The sequence below is a fragment of the Cydia amplana genome, chromosome 8 (genome assembly GCF_948474715.1).
Source record: "Cydia amplana chromosome 8, ilCydAmpl1.1, whole genome shotgun sequence".
Taxonomy (NCBI): Eukaryota; Metazoa; Arthropoda; class Insecta; order Lepidoptera; family Tortricidae; genus Cydia; species Cydia amplana.
In genome coordinates, this window is record NC_086076.1 from 13,576,673 (window position 1) to 13,594,088 (window position 17,416).

Here is a 17,416-nt window from a genome sequence, read left to right on the forward strand (position 1 = left end):
CAAACTCGTGAAAAGCTGGGCTAATGATAAATAGGTCAAATTGATAAGTTTTATAAAGAGAAAATCTAAACTAAAATCTAGGGTGCAAGTCTAGGAAGAAAGTGTATTAATTCTTATAAACTATCTACTAAAATATAGTTGGCAGTTTTGATTTCGTTATTTCGAACTTATATTAACGTAATTATAAGATGATATATCTAAATGGCACATCATATTTCAGTACAAGTAATAGTATACTGAACTTCCACGAAGTATCTAAATAAATTACAGGGAATAAATGAAGTTAACATTATGTAAGCATTTTAAACCTTTACCAGGCTAAGGGATATATATTTCCCGCAGACAGCACTTCAAACATGTGTTCTATTTTCGATGAGTAAGACTGACATTCGTTTGTCATTTTTGAAATGGCAGCCTGGTAAGGGGTTAAAACAAAACAGGGTCATACCAAAGTAGTTAAGACTAGACAAAAATGCTATTTAAATATTTATAGGGTTTTAAATTAAAACTAGTTAGAACAAAAAAAAATCATATAAGACGTGTTATACAAATGACTCGTACATATTATAAATCCATTTTTTTTACATTTCAAGTAAAAGTTTAACCTGAAAGAACTTTTAAGACATATCTACGTAACACTATTTGTCTAATCAATGAAACTTTTTAACTTGAAGAGTTATTGATTAGATCATGCTTATGCCATGAAAATATAATAACATGTATATTTATTTTATAAATGAAAATATCTACCGTTCACTAGGCTATAGAATAAAGCACTTTGAATCGTCTGGTCACAGCTATAATGTAATATACTTACACTACATACACCATTATTCTTCATTTGAATTACATTTAAACGTATATAATATTTCTACTAAATGCTTAAATTGATTTTCTGGACGTAAACATCTTTACCGAGTACCCTATTTAGATTGTTTGAGGCGGATCAAGAAGTAAGAGGCAATAACGATAAAATAAGGCAGCCTCTAACATGATAGTCATATCAAGACACTGAAATGAACACCGATTGTCTAACGACTGCCAAATGGGTCCGCTCAAACAATTTAAAAAGGCACTAACTTAACAACTTAGATCGTTCTCGTTCCGCACCCAATGCTTTCACGCAAAGTGACCCAACCAGAAGGAGAATTCCTCAAACATACGCCTTTCAGATGTATTTCAAAGATTCACGTGTAGCTCCTTCATCCTGGATCTTGCTTTGGATCTAAGTTCGCTCGTCTTTCTTGCAATGCTGCTAACAGTGCCTCTCTCACTTCTCTTTCCGAACTTCGCCATAATCTAATGAGTTCTTCCTCCGACAGTTGTGAAAGCTCTGACCTTCCTCCGGTCGGAGACACTCTAGGGTAAGGTGGCGCTGGAGGCACGTCTTGTTCTTCAGATACTAAAATTTCTACGCTAGCTCGCGAACGCGGTCCGTCAGAGCTTAAATACCTTTCTGATTTTTCTGACCTTTCTGATACATCTTGATACGATCTTGTAGACGATCCCTCGGCACGTCTAACCATCGGAGATGGTGTTCGCAACCGGGTATTTATATCAGGAGGAGAACTAGTCAAGCAGCTAACTTCACGACTTAGTCTTCTTCCAATGTTAAGACTCGTCCGCTCATAAATGGATCCTGAATCAGATCCTAGGACCGAATCAGTGCTGAATCTCCTAACATTAAGTCCAGCCAAACTGCATCTTTTTCGCCTGCCTCGTGGAGAGCGGAGCTGCCGAGGAGATCGACCCGGTCGAGGCGAGCGAGAGGGTACCTCAGGTGACGGGGAGAGGAACTTTGACTCCGTCAATTCCTCTGAAACGACAGGTGTTTCTATAGCCACGTGCTCCTTTATAGAATCCAATGATTTATCACGTTGAACCCTGTAAATATTATGAAAAATATTAACAGAGAAATAAACTGAGTAAAGCGAATTAGGTTTTTGATACTGAATCCCACAAACCTTCGAATTTCTTGGATCATTTCAAAAAACTGCGCTTTACTCCGTCTTCTTCTCCGCTGTTCGTGTTCCTTCTGAAACAAATGTGCTTCCTGATGTTATCTAGAATTCACAGATAAATCTAAAAATTTAATTGAATAAATTATTACCCTTTTAACGCTTTTCTGGAAAAGCGACGTAAAGTGTCCCTGCCGTATAGTGTTTACTAGCTCTCGCGCGGCGTGGTGTGGCGATACGAGTTCTACACAGTTAATAAATCTGTAGAGTTTCTGTAAAGAAAACCAAACATTTAGCAAAAAATGACAACTATGACATTTGTTTTAAAATTAAAACTTTATTTCAGTCTTAGGATTTCTTACTGACATACAGCATGTTCATTTTGAAAGGACAATTTTATCAGCTTAAAATATTAGGCAAGTTGAAAAAATGGAATTTGTAGGGAATCCATATAGTAAGGAAATTCAGTACTATGATACTTCATTGCTCTTTACCGTGATTTGAATTCACTGTATTGTTTATTTAATTAAACTAAAGCAAACCACGTTCCACGTTCGCAACTAGTTCTGTATAATTCAGATATCGGAATATTAAAGGCAATGCAGCCACAAAGTAATTCAAGGAGATTATGCCCCGTCTGAAGTGCTCGTTCAGTGTTAAAAGCCGCGATGAGCTCGTCCGCTCGTAATCCAGCCAGAGGGAGGCTACTATATACAAACATCGAAGTTCAAAAATAGTCTATATCTGCGTTACTGTTACTCGAATAATGGAAGAGCGATTTTCACCGGTAACCCTTCAGAGGCTTCACTTACAAGCATGGGATAAAGCATGGGATAAATAAAGAAGATTTCCTTTCCAGATCGTCACATTTTTGTATGAATATTTTTTTTATTTGTATGAACGTGACGCACTGGAAAAATATTTTTTCATACAAAATTTTGGGACACATTTTTTCATGTATGAGGCGTGAATGTACAAATGATTCTGAGTAAAATGAGCCCAAGAAGTCAATATTTTGAAGACATGAATGAAATGTACATTTTTTTTGGAAAACGCTCACATACCACCTACCGCCTACTGGCCAACAATTGCGTCCGCGTTGAGTTTTTAATTGCACTAAAATTTAAAACTTAAACCCCCGGCATACACTCACTTTGAATTGCTTACCTGTTAGATACCGTCCTGACAGCCACGGTTAACTTCTGAGGTGTTGTTGGAATCTACTCGGCAGTGCGAGTTTCAAGTCTAATATTTGTGAGTCGGTTAACAATGAACGGAAAATACAGTGGATACTTATAAAACAAGTGAATTGTATCAGACATTAGAAGTACCTATAAAGAAAGTAAGTCTGCCTAATAACTTTCCAAGCGTCCCTAATGACCAATTTAAGAATTGACTTTATTTTATAAATTCATTTGCCGGACTGAAAGAGCTGCGAGTAAGAATCAATTCCAATTTGTTGAAGTTCCATTATATAATTTTCCTCGCTTCAAAGTAATAAAACTAAATAATTATATAATATAAGTACCTACAGAACTATGCATTTAGACTTTTTAAATATTAGGTACCTAGTGCTCTTCAGGCGTATACCTAATGCTTCGACATACCTAAACTAATCCTACGGAACATAACTGAACTTCTCTCAATAGGATTAAACTGAGCGAGTCGAATAAATCCTTTCCTTAGAGGATTCTTTCTGGCTGAAAAACAATGTTCGCAATCCCACAAATAGCACTACTTTCAGGCGATTTTGAAGAATTCGGCGTAATTTAAAGTAACTTATCGTGGTAAAGTAACTTTCGGTTAATTATGTGACTGGATCTGTCTAATGGTTAGGTAAGTACATCATGTTTTATCAATTTACTCTTTGTAAGAATTGCCTTTTTGATATTTTTATACATTTTCATTTTTAGTTTTAATCCTGTGTGGATAGGTGGTAGTAAATTTACTGTGACTACATAAATTACTATGACAATAACCCTGTATACACTCTGTTCTTTTTGAAAAAACCTTTTAATTAGGTACCGTAAAATGGGGCGAGTAGGGACGAAAACTGACATTCAAACCTCGATAAAGTTGTATTTTTACATGTGGCAAACTGATTTTTATACATAACAGATGTTCCGGTTGTTTGTAATTTAGTTTATTTTTATGATTTTGTGTAGTTCCATTTCATAACTTTAAAGATAAACACAAAATAGTAGGAAATCCCAGCTCACCCCGTAGTTGGGGTGAGGTGGGATTTCCTACAAAGGTTAGTTTTGAAAATGGTTGGAGCTACACTTTGGGATTATGAACATTATATAATAGCTTGATCTGTAATTAGAATATATAATTTACGTAGCAGTAGCCTGTAAAAATCAACTAACCCCTCTGTCATCCCTTCTCTCCCCATTCATGACCCAACTGCCCTCACAATCCCTACTCACCCCGTTTTACGGTACCTAGATTTTTCTTTTACAATGTAACTCTTACCTGACTGAAAAACATAACGTTCCGGCTTTTCCAAACACCATCTTTTGGTTGATGTCGCAAAACAGGCAACGTGTATTTATAGAATAAGTGTTCCACAATCAATATGAGGAAGCCGACAATCATCCCCACGAGGAGCAGAAGGAACACGCCCGCCACAGCCGCGACACCTACAAATGGGTATCACTGGTTATATAGGGCGGACAAATATTTAGTAAGCTGTTGTTTGTTTATACTAATTATATCTGAATTGTAAACAACAAGGGTTCGTATTTGAACTCTACTTTATTCCAGATATTCTAGGTACACATGTACTTAGTTTGGGTTTATACTAAAATTACAGCAAGCAAATATGACCACGTCTCTGAATTTCGCACCCAGCTCAAGTGGCTCCCTATTCGCCATCGCCGCAACTCTCATATTCTTGTTCTTCTTTATAATATTCTCTTCAACCCCACTACCCCCCTATATCTTAAACAGCGTTTCAGCTATCTTTCTTCTGTGCGGTGTGCGGAGAAACTTCTCCTTGCTCCACCATCTTCTTCATCAAAATTTTATATAAACTCTTTTACTTTTCGTGCTGTTCGGTTGTGGAATGCTTTGCCATTAGACATTAGACGTGCTAAATCCCTTCCCATTTTCAAATTTCTTTTAAAATCACATTACCTTTCGCTGCCTTAATTTTGCCTTTATTTATGCCTGTATAATATTTTATGTATGTATGTATATATGTATTTATTATATTTGTATTTATGTATTATATTAAAGTATGTAATGGTTTTCGTCTTGTTTTATTTTAATTCTATTTTTATTAAATGTATATCGGCACTACCCGTTCAATGTTGTTAGTCCTTAGTTTCCTGCTACTGAAAGGTTGTCTGGAAGAGATCGCTTCTTAGCGATAAGACCGCCTGTTGTTACCTAGCTTTTAATCTGTATTTAATTTCTGTGTATTTTTAATTGTATGGTGCACAATAAAGATTATTATTTATTATTACAGCTATACTGGACCTAAAAACAAAGCTTATTTATTTTAATAAGGTTTAGATTTTTTTATAATTGTTAGTAGATGAATTAATAAATTATTAGCACCAAATAATTTAATGCCTTGCTTTGTACGGGTAAATTAAAGTTGTAACTCTCATGCGAGTAAAATGTACCTACCCTTAATTCCTACTTTCAACATCATTCAGTTTCTTTAACTAATACCTATTTAAACAGTGGGCATTATAACACTCCCTTTTTATTAACATTGAATATAGAAATTACAGGGGTCGGACAAAAAGTGCGGATGACGTCAAACCACTTATAGGATGATTTCATATAGTATTTTTGATTTTCATAAACAATTATCACTTATCATTTATCAACCTCTTTATTAAACGATATCGCCACTTGAAATGAGTAAGTACGTTTTTGACTGACACATTGTCAATCAGATGAACAATAAATTGACTTCGTTATTGTTTAGCTATTGTATCTTCACGATTATATTTAGCTAAAATGTATATTTACTAATGTATAAGAAAACGCTCTAAAATGTCATCTTTACTCGAATATTGTGGCAAGTTTCGTGAAATTTATTTTATTCACTACATCACCTACCACCTGTATTATTAATTCCATGGATTTATTTACGATTATTTTGTTACTTCATTATTAATGAATCATTAATACTACTTTGTTACTACATGTCACACGGAAGTTTAAATACAAACTCAAACATCATCCTGTGTGCAAGATTACGTCATTTTTACGTCATCCGCACTTTTTGTCCGACCCCTGGAAATTAAGGTGACGGTATAGGTGGGTAAATTTTCAGATTCTGTCAATTTACCCCATTTCACACAGAAGCGCGCTTCACGCACACTACCTCACTTTACTGGGACAGGTCAATGGACCCATCAAGTTTTTTTAAGATAGCGTTTTGAGTTTAGTGTTAACCACTGACCTCTTTTGAGGAACAAAAACTGTAAAAACGTTCCATTGAAAGAAGAAAGAGAAACAATACATTAAATCTTGCTCTCCTTGTCTGTTCATGTCACACGTGACGTATTTAAATTCTAATTTAATTAATTTGATAGTTGACTATTTTCTGCATATTATGGCTTTGTCGAGATACGCGTTTTGTAAAGTTAAACCGAATAAACCCCGATCCGATGTCATTAAGTCAGATGTAAAATGTTATTTACTACTCTATACGGTTATTCATAAGGCGAAAAATCAATTCAATGAGAATTTAAATAAATAAAGTTTCGGCAGGGTGGAAATTTAATTAAGGCGGACCAAATAAAATTTAATAATATATGTCGGCTGATGTACCCCTAAGATCTTTACTGATTTACTTGTACGAGTATCGTATATTCGCTATATATTTTGCTATTAAATTAATAAAATTAAAATAAATAATTAAATATTATACTGGTATTCCACCGCTATTATTTCAGTGCTGAACTGATTATCTTCGATCGTAGCCTTGATGATGTAGTTGTACTTACACTTACGGCGGTAGGAGCGGCAATGAACCCCGCGCAGCGTAGAACGAGAGGTGCGTTGGGATAAGTGCATATCGTCGGTGCGAATAAAAAAATCGCCATGTATTTTTTAGCTACTTTACAGGAGACAAAAAAAACTGTTTATTTTCCTGTTTGTAATATATTTGTTGCACCTGTATTTTTTTTCTGGTAGATCAATGGTTTTTATATCATACTTATGCAGAAAATAAACAGTTTTTTCCGTAAATTTTTACAATATAAATTATTTTAACCAGAATTTTGCTACATAGCGAAATTTGGTTCACTTAAAATCGTCATGTGTAAAGTTTACACATAGCGATTTGTTGCCAAAGTAACGTAGCACGAGAAATGATACATAGCGGATTTTAGGGTCAATAAATCGCCATGTGCAACATTATCGCCATCACCCTCGACGGAAAACAAGGCATTTAATTTCGTTATGTGCAAAAAATTTCACATAGCTATTTTTTTGTACAAATTTTGTTAGTTATTTTCAAAACTAATATAGATATTAAAAAACATTGATATAGGTCGACGGGAAATTGAAATAGGAATTAAAATATGCCAAAATTAAAAAATCGTATAAAAACACATAGCGATTTTTTTATTCGCACCGACGATATACATACAATTCTTTGGCTGGTTGGTAAGCTTTCATAATTTTTCAGGGTTCCGTACCTCAAAAGGAAAAACGGAACCCTAATAGGATCACTCGTGCGTCTGTCTGTCTGTCCGTCCGTCTGTCACAGTCTATTTTCTCCGAAACTACTGGACCAATTCAGTTGAAATTTAACACACATATGTAAATTTGGCACACAAATGTAAATTTGTGACCCAAAGATAGACGTATAACGTAAATAAAATTTATTTTAGAGAACTTAAAATACGGTAGCCATTTTTGGGAGGGGGGGGTAAATGAAAAAAAAAATTAAATAAAAAATAATATTTTTTAAACTATATAGTGTTACATATCAAATAAAAGAGCTCATTTTAAGAATCTCAAATATATTTTTTTAATAATTTTAGTATTAATAGTTTAGCAGTTATTCAAGAAAATAGGCAAAAAATGATCATTCTCCGCCCACCTTCTCCGAAACTACTGGATCTAAAATTTTGAATAAATACACAAAGTAGTTCTTTACCTATAGATGACAGGAAAATCTATAAGAAATGTGCAGTCAAGCGTGAGACGGACTTAATATACGGAACCCTTGGAACGCGAGTCCGACTCGCACTTGTTTTTGTTTAGCTCTAATTAGGTTTAAGGAGTTTTATGAGTGAAAAAATAAGTTTTTTGTTTTATGTGCCCGCGTTATTGCCGAGCGATTGAGTTTTAAACGATAATTAGACAAAAAAACTTGTTTTTCACCCAACGAATGTAGATCCCCATGACACTTCGTCCAAGTCGCCTTTGGATAGGCTTAATTTTAAAAATAATTGAAATAATGTTTTATATATTATCATACCTGCAAAAAAATCTAAAAATAATTTACGTGACCAATGCTTATTAGTAAATATCTTATACTTTAATATCGGATATATCACACGATACAAAAAATGGCCGCAAAGTTAAAAGTTCATTTATTTACGTTACTAGTCCATCTTTGGATCACCGACTCTTTGTCATATGTGACAAATGTGTACCAAATTTTAATTGAATTAGTCTATTAGGGGCAGACACACGAGTGATCTTATAAGGGGTTTTTTTCTTGAATGATTTGTATGCACTTACCCCAACGCACCTCACGTTCCACGCGGCGCAGCGTAATCAGTAAGTACCTAATAATTAGTGTCCGAGCGAAACACAAATTTTTGTATACATAAATATTGTTAGCCGATTTTTCGTAGTTTTTGAGTTACGATTTTTTTTTACTTTTAACTTTTCTTATGAAATTCCGGGGTTCCCATACAGAGTGGCTAAAAAATAACTGCATTTCCGTTGCCAGGGAGGTTTTGGGATTATACTGAGCAACTTTTACAATGGGACCAACCCCGAAACCGCGAAGAAAAAATTACCCTTCCATAGAAAATGGACTAGCCAAAATGTATGAAACAGCCAAATGTTTTTTTCGCGATTTTGGGGTTGGTCCCTTAATAAAAGTTGCTCAGTATAATCCCAACACCTCCCTGGCAACGGAATGCAGTTATTTTTCAGCCACTCTGTATGGGAACCCCGGAATTTCATAGGAAAAGTTAAAAGTTTAAAAAATCATAACTTGAAAACTACGAAAAATCGGCTAACATACATATGAGGTACATTCTGATAGCCCACGATTTTTGGACGTCAAGGTTTGGACCACCCTGTATAGACAATAGTCTCAACGCTAGCCCAATGCGGATTGGGGACTTCACACACAGCTTTGAATTTCTTCGCAAATGTATGCACTACGAGTATGCAGGTTTCCTCACGATGTTTTCCTTCACCGAAAAGCTAGTGGTAAATATCAAATGATATTTCGTACATAAGTTCCGAAAAACTCATTGGTACGAGCCAGGATACCAATGAGTTTTTCCTTACCGCTTATACCGTAAAGAAATAATGCAGTCTCTGCTTTGCACGAATATTACGTGGACATAATTCTTATAATCACCGAAACATACATACCTCTACGCACAGAATGTCATTGAAATAAAACATTGTTTTTATAGTAAATTTATATAACATTCGATATATACACATAACAATAAGCAGGCCGGGCCGCAGCGGTATTGGCTTCTGTAAGCTTCATCTCGGTTTCCAAATCCGCAAAACTCGCTGGTACTAAATGCTGGTCTTGCCGTTATTAACTTGATTCTTGAAGATTATCAGAACAGCACGTTACGTAATCGCATACATAGACGGAACGAACGTCAACAAAGTAGGTGTAGACACTGCAAGTCTTTAGGTATTAAACGAATTACGCTTCGTATTAATAGATGAGTATATAGGAGACCTACCGGTGTAGTTGAATTAAACTTCCAGATATAATAAATCTCCTATAATTAATCAGCAAATACAATAACATTCAAATGACACGGAAAAAATCAGCGATTGTTTCTGAATGTCATGCTTCAGCTAAAAACTCGTTGAACCGCAGACGTGTGGCCAAAAAGGCCAGTCCGCCACACTACTCCCCCGCCGAGACCGTTCCTACGGTCGATAGTCAAAAAGATGGGACGGAAAGTGTACGGTTCGGCCGCTACGAGTTCTTTTTTCTGCAGTTTGTTCCTGCTCTAGCGGCAGATTATTAGGAGCAGGTGTAGGTACTTGCGAAATTAATGGCGTGCTAGGCGTAGCTCTGCTGTGGTTGAGATTTCCCCAATCGTCTTTGGACATATACGCTGGCTTGAGCCTGTCTATAGTTACAGTGTCTGCTTTCCCAGCTCTCTCTATTTTAAATGTTTTGCTTCCTCTATGCAAAACCTTATATGGGCCAGTGTACGGGGATTCCAGTGATCCTTTGACAGGTCCATGTCGTAGGAAAACATAATCTGCAGAGCTGAGATCCTTCGGGATATAGAACGGCCTTTGAGAGTGACGAGTGCCAGGAACTGGGATGATTTTAGCTATATGGTTGCGTAGTCTGTCCACAAAATTGCAGTAGTCAACTGCAGTGGTTTCTGAAGGCTTGAAGAAGTCACCAGGTAGGCGCAATGGCTCGCCATATACGAGTTCCGCCGCCGAAGACTGGATGTCTTCTTTCCAAGCACTGCGGATTCCGAGGAGTACCAAAGGCAAAGCTTCTACCCAGTGCGTGTTGGTATGGCACATTATAGCTGCTTTTAACTGTCGATGGAGGCGTTCGACCATACCATTGCAAGCCGGATGATAAGAAGTTGTTGGTCGATGCTCGGACCCAAGGATTGTCGCCAAACTTCGGAAAAGCTCGCATTCAAACTGTTTGCCTCTGTCCGTGGTGATTCTTGCAGGGCAGCCAAAGCGGGCGACCCAGCCTGACATAAAGGCTAGTGCACAGGTCTCTGCAGTGATATCGGCCAATGGATATGCTTCAGGCCAACGCGTAAAGCGATCGATGACCGTGAGGCAGTACCTGTAACCACAAGAAAAAGGTAATGGCCCTACTATGTCCATGTGGACGTGCGAAAAACGATGAGATGGAGTGGAAAATGATGAGATGGGAGATGAAGTGTGACGTGAAACTTTGTTCTTTTGGCAATCTGCGCATTCTCTAGCCCACAATCGGCAATCTTTCCTGATGCCAAGCCAAACAAATCTTTGCGTTACCAGGCGGATGGTTCCTTTAACGCCTGGGTGGCTCAGCCTGTGTACTGCGTCAAATACTTTTCGCCGGAAAGTTTCCGTTATATATGGTCTTGGGTATGCTGTTGAGACATCACAGTACACTTCGATATCGGAGTCAGGGATTCTCAACTTCTTTAGATTCAGCCCTGTGCCGTGTTGTAGTAGTTGAAGCAATTCCCTATCTCCGTTTTGAGAATTTGCCAGCGCTTTGTAATCAATCGTGTATCCACCAATTTCTTCAACTCTGGACAGGCAGTCTGCCACCACATTTAGTTTCCCTGCCACGTATTGTATGTCTGTGCTGAATTGGGAAATAAAATCCAAGTAGCGGAATTGCCTAGGAGAACATTTGTCTCTTGCTGAGGAAAAAGCATAAGTCAGGGGTTTGTGGTCCGTGTAAATAATGAATGGCCTGGCTTCAACCATGTGACGGAAATGCCTGATAGCGTCATATATGGCCAGCAGTTCTCTATCATATGGACTATATTTCTTTTGCGAGGGTTTTAAACGACGAGAAAAGAATGCTAGGGGTTCCCAAGCTCCAGGTGTTACTCGTTGTTGTAGAACAGCGCCAATAGAGGTATCTGAGGCGTCAGTATGGATCGCCAACTCAACGTCTGTTCGAGGATGAGCTAGGATAGCAGCTCGAGAAAGTCCTTTTTTGCATGCCTCGAAAGCTTTCATCATTTCCTGCGTCATCTCGATGTCCTGCGTAGGTTTCTTCTTTGGGCCAGTCAGCACAATATTCAAGGGTGCTTGCAGTTCTGAAGCACCTGGCACGAATCTTCGATAAAAATTAAACATGCCAAGAAATCTGCGGAGTTCTCGGATGTTTTTAGGTACGGGATAATCTAACATCGCCTGTACTTTGGTGTCAAGGGGTTGGATCCCTTGAGCTGAAACTTTATGTCCAAGAAAAGTAATTTCCGCCACTCCAAATTCACATTTTGCTACATTAATGAGAACACCATAATCTTGCAGACGCTGGAATAACGTATGGAGGTGTTGTTCGTGCTCTTCTGTGTTGGAGGAGAAGATTAAGATATCATCCAAATACCCGTAGCAAAAATCAAAGCCTCGGAGCACTTCATCCATAAATCGCTGAAACGTTTGTGCAGCATTTCGGAGGCCAAACGTCATGTACGGAAAATGGAACAGCCCGAAGGGGGTTATAATGGCAGTCTTTGGAATATCATCAGGATTTACAGGAATCTGATTGTACGCTTTGACGAGGTCAACTTTTGAAAATACTTTGCTTCCTGTTAGCTGCTGTGTAAAATCCTGAATGTGTCGTATTGGGTACTTGTCTGGAATGGTACGTGCATTAAGGGCTCTATAGTCACCGCATGGGCGCCAGCCGGCATCCTTTTTAGGAACAAGGTGCAAGGGAGACGACCATGAGCTCTCGGATCTGCAAGCTGTGCCAATTTCGAGCATGGCTTCAAATTCTTTTTGAGCTATTTTTAGGCGATCCGGTGGAAGACGTCGCGGCCTGCTTGTAACTGGCGGTCCGGGTGTAGTGCGAATATGGTGTATGGTATTATGCTTGGGAGTGGTATGCATGCCGGCTGGCCGTGTAATATCAGGGTACTGACACAAAATGTTATGGTAGCTCGACTCCCCTGACATTACTTTCACTGATGCGATGGATTTTGCTGACGGTTGAGGTGGGGCCGTGATGCACGATGTTGTTAAATTATCTACCAACCGCTGGTTTCTGCAATCAACTACTAAACTGTAGAACGATAGAAAATCAACGCCAATGATGGGCTTGGATACGTCGGCGACCACAAAATTCCAGTTGTAGATCCGACGGAGCCCCAGATCCAGTTGTAAGTGTATCGAGCCGTATGTGTGTATTATTGAACTGTTAGCAGCAAAAAGTTCATAATTAGATTTTGCACGAGGTCCTCTAATTAATGTGCGCGGATATACGCACACGTCTGATCCTGTATCTACTAGGAAAAGGGCTTTAGAGGTATGGTCCAATACAAAAAGACGGCCCGGGTTTATATGGCAGACGTTGGGCGCTAAATTCGGCTGCCGCTGAAGTTTTCCGCTCCTGGGTAACTGCAAGGCCTAGTACAGCGGGTAGCTCTATCACCGAATCGGTTATGGTAAAAGCATATGGATTGATCTCTGGGTCTCGATGCGGAACGATCCTGACGGCGGCTAGACCTAAACGGCGCTCGACTGCCACGGAAACCGGATCTTGATGTGTGTGGTGAATATCCAGCCTTTAAAGCAGCAACTTCTCTTGTGAGTTCAGTCATTTGTCTTGCAATTTCGGACATCTCCGTGCCATGAGAGGTAGTGCCTAATGCATGGACCTGCATAGTCTGAGGGGCGACGTCGTGTACCTTGTCCGCGGATTCAGCTAACTCTTCTAACGTAGCTTTGGCTTGGGACGTAATAAGCGCCTGCAGGTTGCCGGGTAAACGGCTTATCCATACGGTTTTCAGGAAATCTTCCGGAATGCCCTCACCTGCCAACGCGCGTAAGTGTCGTAGGAATCGTGACGGCTTCCTGTCACCTAGCTCTTCGTGTTTCATCAACTGTAGAAACTTTTGTTCTTTAGACACGGAGATCCTCGATATGAGCTGCGATTTTATCTTTTCATATTTATTGTCAGCTGGTGGGTTGCTAATAATATCCTTTACCTCTACGGCGTACTTATGCTCCAACTGGCCAATGACGTGGTTAAATTTGGTTGTGTCACTCGATATGCCGGCGATGGCGAACTGGGCTTCCATTTGCGAGAACCATAATGCGGGTTCCTCTGGCCAAAACGGCGGAGTGCGTACAGTGACTTTACATACTACACACGGGGCTTCAGCGGCTTTGGTATCAGTCTTGGTTTCATCCGTCATTTTTAATGATGATGGCTTGTAAATTTATAATGCAATACTGTATCACGTCGGGGTCACCAATATAGGAGACCTACCGGTGTAGTTGAATTAAACTTCCAGATATAATAAATCTCCTATAATTAATCAGCAAATACAATAACATTCAAATGACACGGAAAAAATCAGCGATTGTTTCTGAATGTCATGCTTCAGCTAAAAACTCGTTGAACCGCAGACGTGTGGCCAAAAAGGCCAGTCCGCCACAAGTAATATTTAAATAAATAATATTCTCTAACATAAATACAAGATTACAATTAATTGACATCAAAAGTCATTGACGTAGAGAAGTCATATACTTTTTTTTAATGACGCAAAATTGATACCAGTATAATGAAAATCAATCCCAATCAGTAAAACGAGTCTTTAAACTTTTTTCATTTTAAGCGGGTTTTGAAGGAACAAGTTACTTAAATTCGATTGTAATCGTATTGTTTTAGGATAATTTACTGCTGTTTTCGACCGTTACGACCCGTAAATAACAACAACTCACATTTAAAATTTGACTGGAGCTCCACGTGATTATATTTATTTACCCTATTTTTTTAAATACAATTTATCTCCTGGTATACATTTTCGTATGCGTATATGATGAAATGTCTATAATAATGTCAAAAACGAGCTACGACGACGTACACGTCTGCTTCGATGCAAGGCCAACGGCCATCTGACTCGAAGAAGAGTTTTGAGTGATGTCGTCAATGTATGGAAATTGTACGAAAGTTTACATTTGGGATTGAATTTCTGTGTTGTATTTGTGAGTAACAATATAAGTAGATAATAATTTGGTAGTTTAGTTATCTAGCCTTCAAAATCCCACAACAACTCAATTACTGTCAAAGACAAAACTGTAATGCGTCTTGCTCAAACGGAACTCCATATTTTGATTTTTGGATACTTTTAGTGTCTATTTGTAGAGAATTACAGCAAATAAAAAATATTATGGCGTGAAGAGCCGGTACACGGCTTCTTCGTGAACAGATTTACGTATAATTTAATGCAGTTATTAATCATTCATTGAACAAATTGATTGCACAAAGTGAGGTCTAAATCGAAAACGTCATATACCGTCCCCTTAATCAATTCGCTCTCGTTGGCAGTGCAAACAATGTAACAACGGTGTCATATATTACATACGCAATACAAGCAGTAACATACACACTGAACATCACGTGTAGCAGCTACACTGTAGCTATATGTGTATAGTGTGTATATTTATACAGTCAGGGATACAAGTTACAACAGGACTATCCTTCTGTGTAATAGACTCATTTCCGATGTTCCGCGATGTATGGCTCCCATTACACAATCCATCAGATTGGCAATTTGTAAGATGTCCAATTGAGGGATTGTTAACCTTGATTCATTGCTAAATTTGCTTGTGGATTTTTATTGGCTTGGTTCTCTTTTCATAAAACTTGCTCATTTCAGAAAAATAACGATTATTGCAACTTTAATGGTACCTACGCATTGGATTATATTATCACCTAGGTTTAATAATTTTTAAGAAAAAAAAACCGACTTCTATGCGGCCCGGTGAAAGATTATTGTAGATGGTGCGCTATGTAGAAAAGGAAGCATTTCGTGTCTGTAAGGCTCGCAGTTCTAACCTAACCCACTTTTGTTCGGTTCTGTGAGGATAGCAGTTCAAACCTAACCTAACCCACTTAACGGCGCATGCGGTGCGGTGTACGGGGATTTGAGCGGGAGGGGTTTGGCCTCATCATACTTTATACCTACATTTTATGGTAGGTAATCATAGTGGTTTATTTAGTTTAGGTATCATAGTGGTTTTCCTGGTCAAGGTCCGGGTCTATGTCCGAGTCCGGGTCTAGTCCAGGTCCGAGTCCGAATCCGAGTCCAGGTCCGGGTCCGGGTCCGAACCGGATCTGGGTACGAGTCCGGATCTGGATCTGAGTCCGGGTCCCAGTCCAAGCAAAAATCGCCAAACGCGAGCTATGCGTCGTTAAAGAGTTTCGTTCTGGTCATCATCAGCAGTTATACTTCCTCAAATGTTACTTTTTAAATGTATACCCAGGTAGCATTTATACGTCATTATGACGTCCGTTTACGGTACTGCTCGACGTAAGAGACGTCATTTCTTGACGTCGGGGGGTCCCAGCAGATGACGTCAATTTGTCACAGCCTCAAGACGTCAGTTTACAGACGTAATACTGACGTCATATACTGACTTCATAGGGACGTTACTGGGCCGTACATATTAGGGCAGCCACTGACGTTGGACTGACGTCATATACTGGATTCATAGGGACGTTACTGGGCCGTACGTATTAGGGCAGCCAAGAAATTGGAGTAACGCGCTCTGCTGTCGAATCCTAGGACCGAATAGCCAACTATCCGGTTCGAAGGACCATGTACGAGGTTCAAAAATAACACTGTATAAAACTACCACTTCATTTACTATTTACACTACTGTACACTGTACAACACTCACTAATGCTTTTGAATTGACGACCTATGGTTCCTCGAACCTTATATATAAGCCCGGAAAAATCTTAACACCGCGTTGTAGAACAGACGCGTTGGGAACAAAGCGCCATCTCTTGACTTATTTGGTAATAAATTTTCTATAACAACAAAATTTTACATTTGCTAAATTGTGAATTTTAATGCAAAATATTACAAACATGTTATTCCAAATAATTTTACAAATATTTTAGAGTTAATTGCCAACAAAAATAACCATAATCTATAAATGAATTATGTGAAAGGTACGTCCTGATAGTGACTCCAAATAGACGTCACTGAAACGTCATGTTTGTGACCAAAAATGTACATCCTGACAGTGACCCCAAATAGACGTCAGTGAAACGTCAACTTTAGACTAAAATGGTACGTCCTGATAGTGACCCCAAATAGACGTCAGTGAAACGTCGTATTTGTGACCAAAAAGGTACGTCCTGATAGTGACCCCAAATACACGTAAGTGAAACGTCAACTTTGTGACTAAAATAGTACGTCCTGATAGTGACCCCAAATAGACGTCAGTGATACGTCGTATTTGTGAACAAAAAGGTACGTCCTGATAGTGACCCCAAATAGACGTCACTGAAACGTCTTGTTTGTGACCAAAAAGGTACGTCCTGATAGTGACCCCTAATAGACGTCAGTGAAACGTCAACTTTGTGACTAAAATAGTACGTCCTGATAGTGACCCTAAATAGACGTCATTAAAACGTCAATTTTGTAACAAAAAGGTACGTCCTGATAGTGACCCCAAATGGACGTCAGTAAAACGTCTATTCTCGACGAATAAATGACCGACCTTATTATGACCTAGAAATGACGTCGCCTGTGCGT

General features: G+C 38.6%; 1 protein-coding gene and 1 long non-coding RNA gene across 3 annotated transcripts in view; one reads left to right on the plus strand and one right to left on the minus strand.

Annotated features, from left to right (window-relative positions):
• The window catches only part of LOC134650363 (uncharacterized), a 282,213-nt gene that overhangs the window by 231,714 nt on the left and 33,083 nt on the right, over nucleotides 1–17,416 (plus strand). The gene's annotated exons all lie outside the window — the stretch shown is intronic.
• The window catches only part of LOC134650177 (uncharacterized), a 77,816-nt gene continuing 61,309 nt past the window's right edge, over nucleotides 910–17,416 (minus strand). The window contains exons 11-14 of one of the 2 annotated variants that reach the window (XM_063505070.1): nucleotides 4,434–4,600; nucleotides 2,111–2,230; nucleotides 1,965–2,032; nucleotides 910–1,884 (exon numbers count right to left, since the gene is read on the minus strand). In XM_063505070.1, coding sequence (XP_063361140.1) covers nucleotides 1,203–1,884; nucleotides 1,965–2,032; nucleotides 2,111–2,230; nucleotides 4,434–4,600 — 1,037 coding nt within the window. In that variant the 3' untranslated portion in view covers nucleotides 910–1,202. Of the gene's footprint in view, nucleotides 1,885–1,964; nucleotides 2,036–2,110; nucleotides 2,231–4,433; nucleotides 4,601–17,416 lie in introns of both variants that reach the window. The other variant, XM_063505069.1, reaches the window with a different exon arrangement.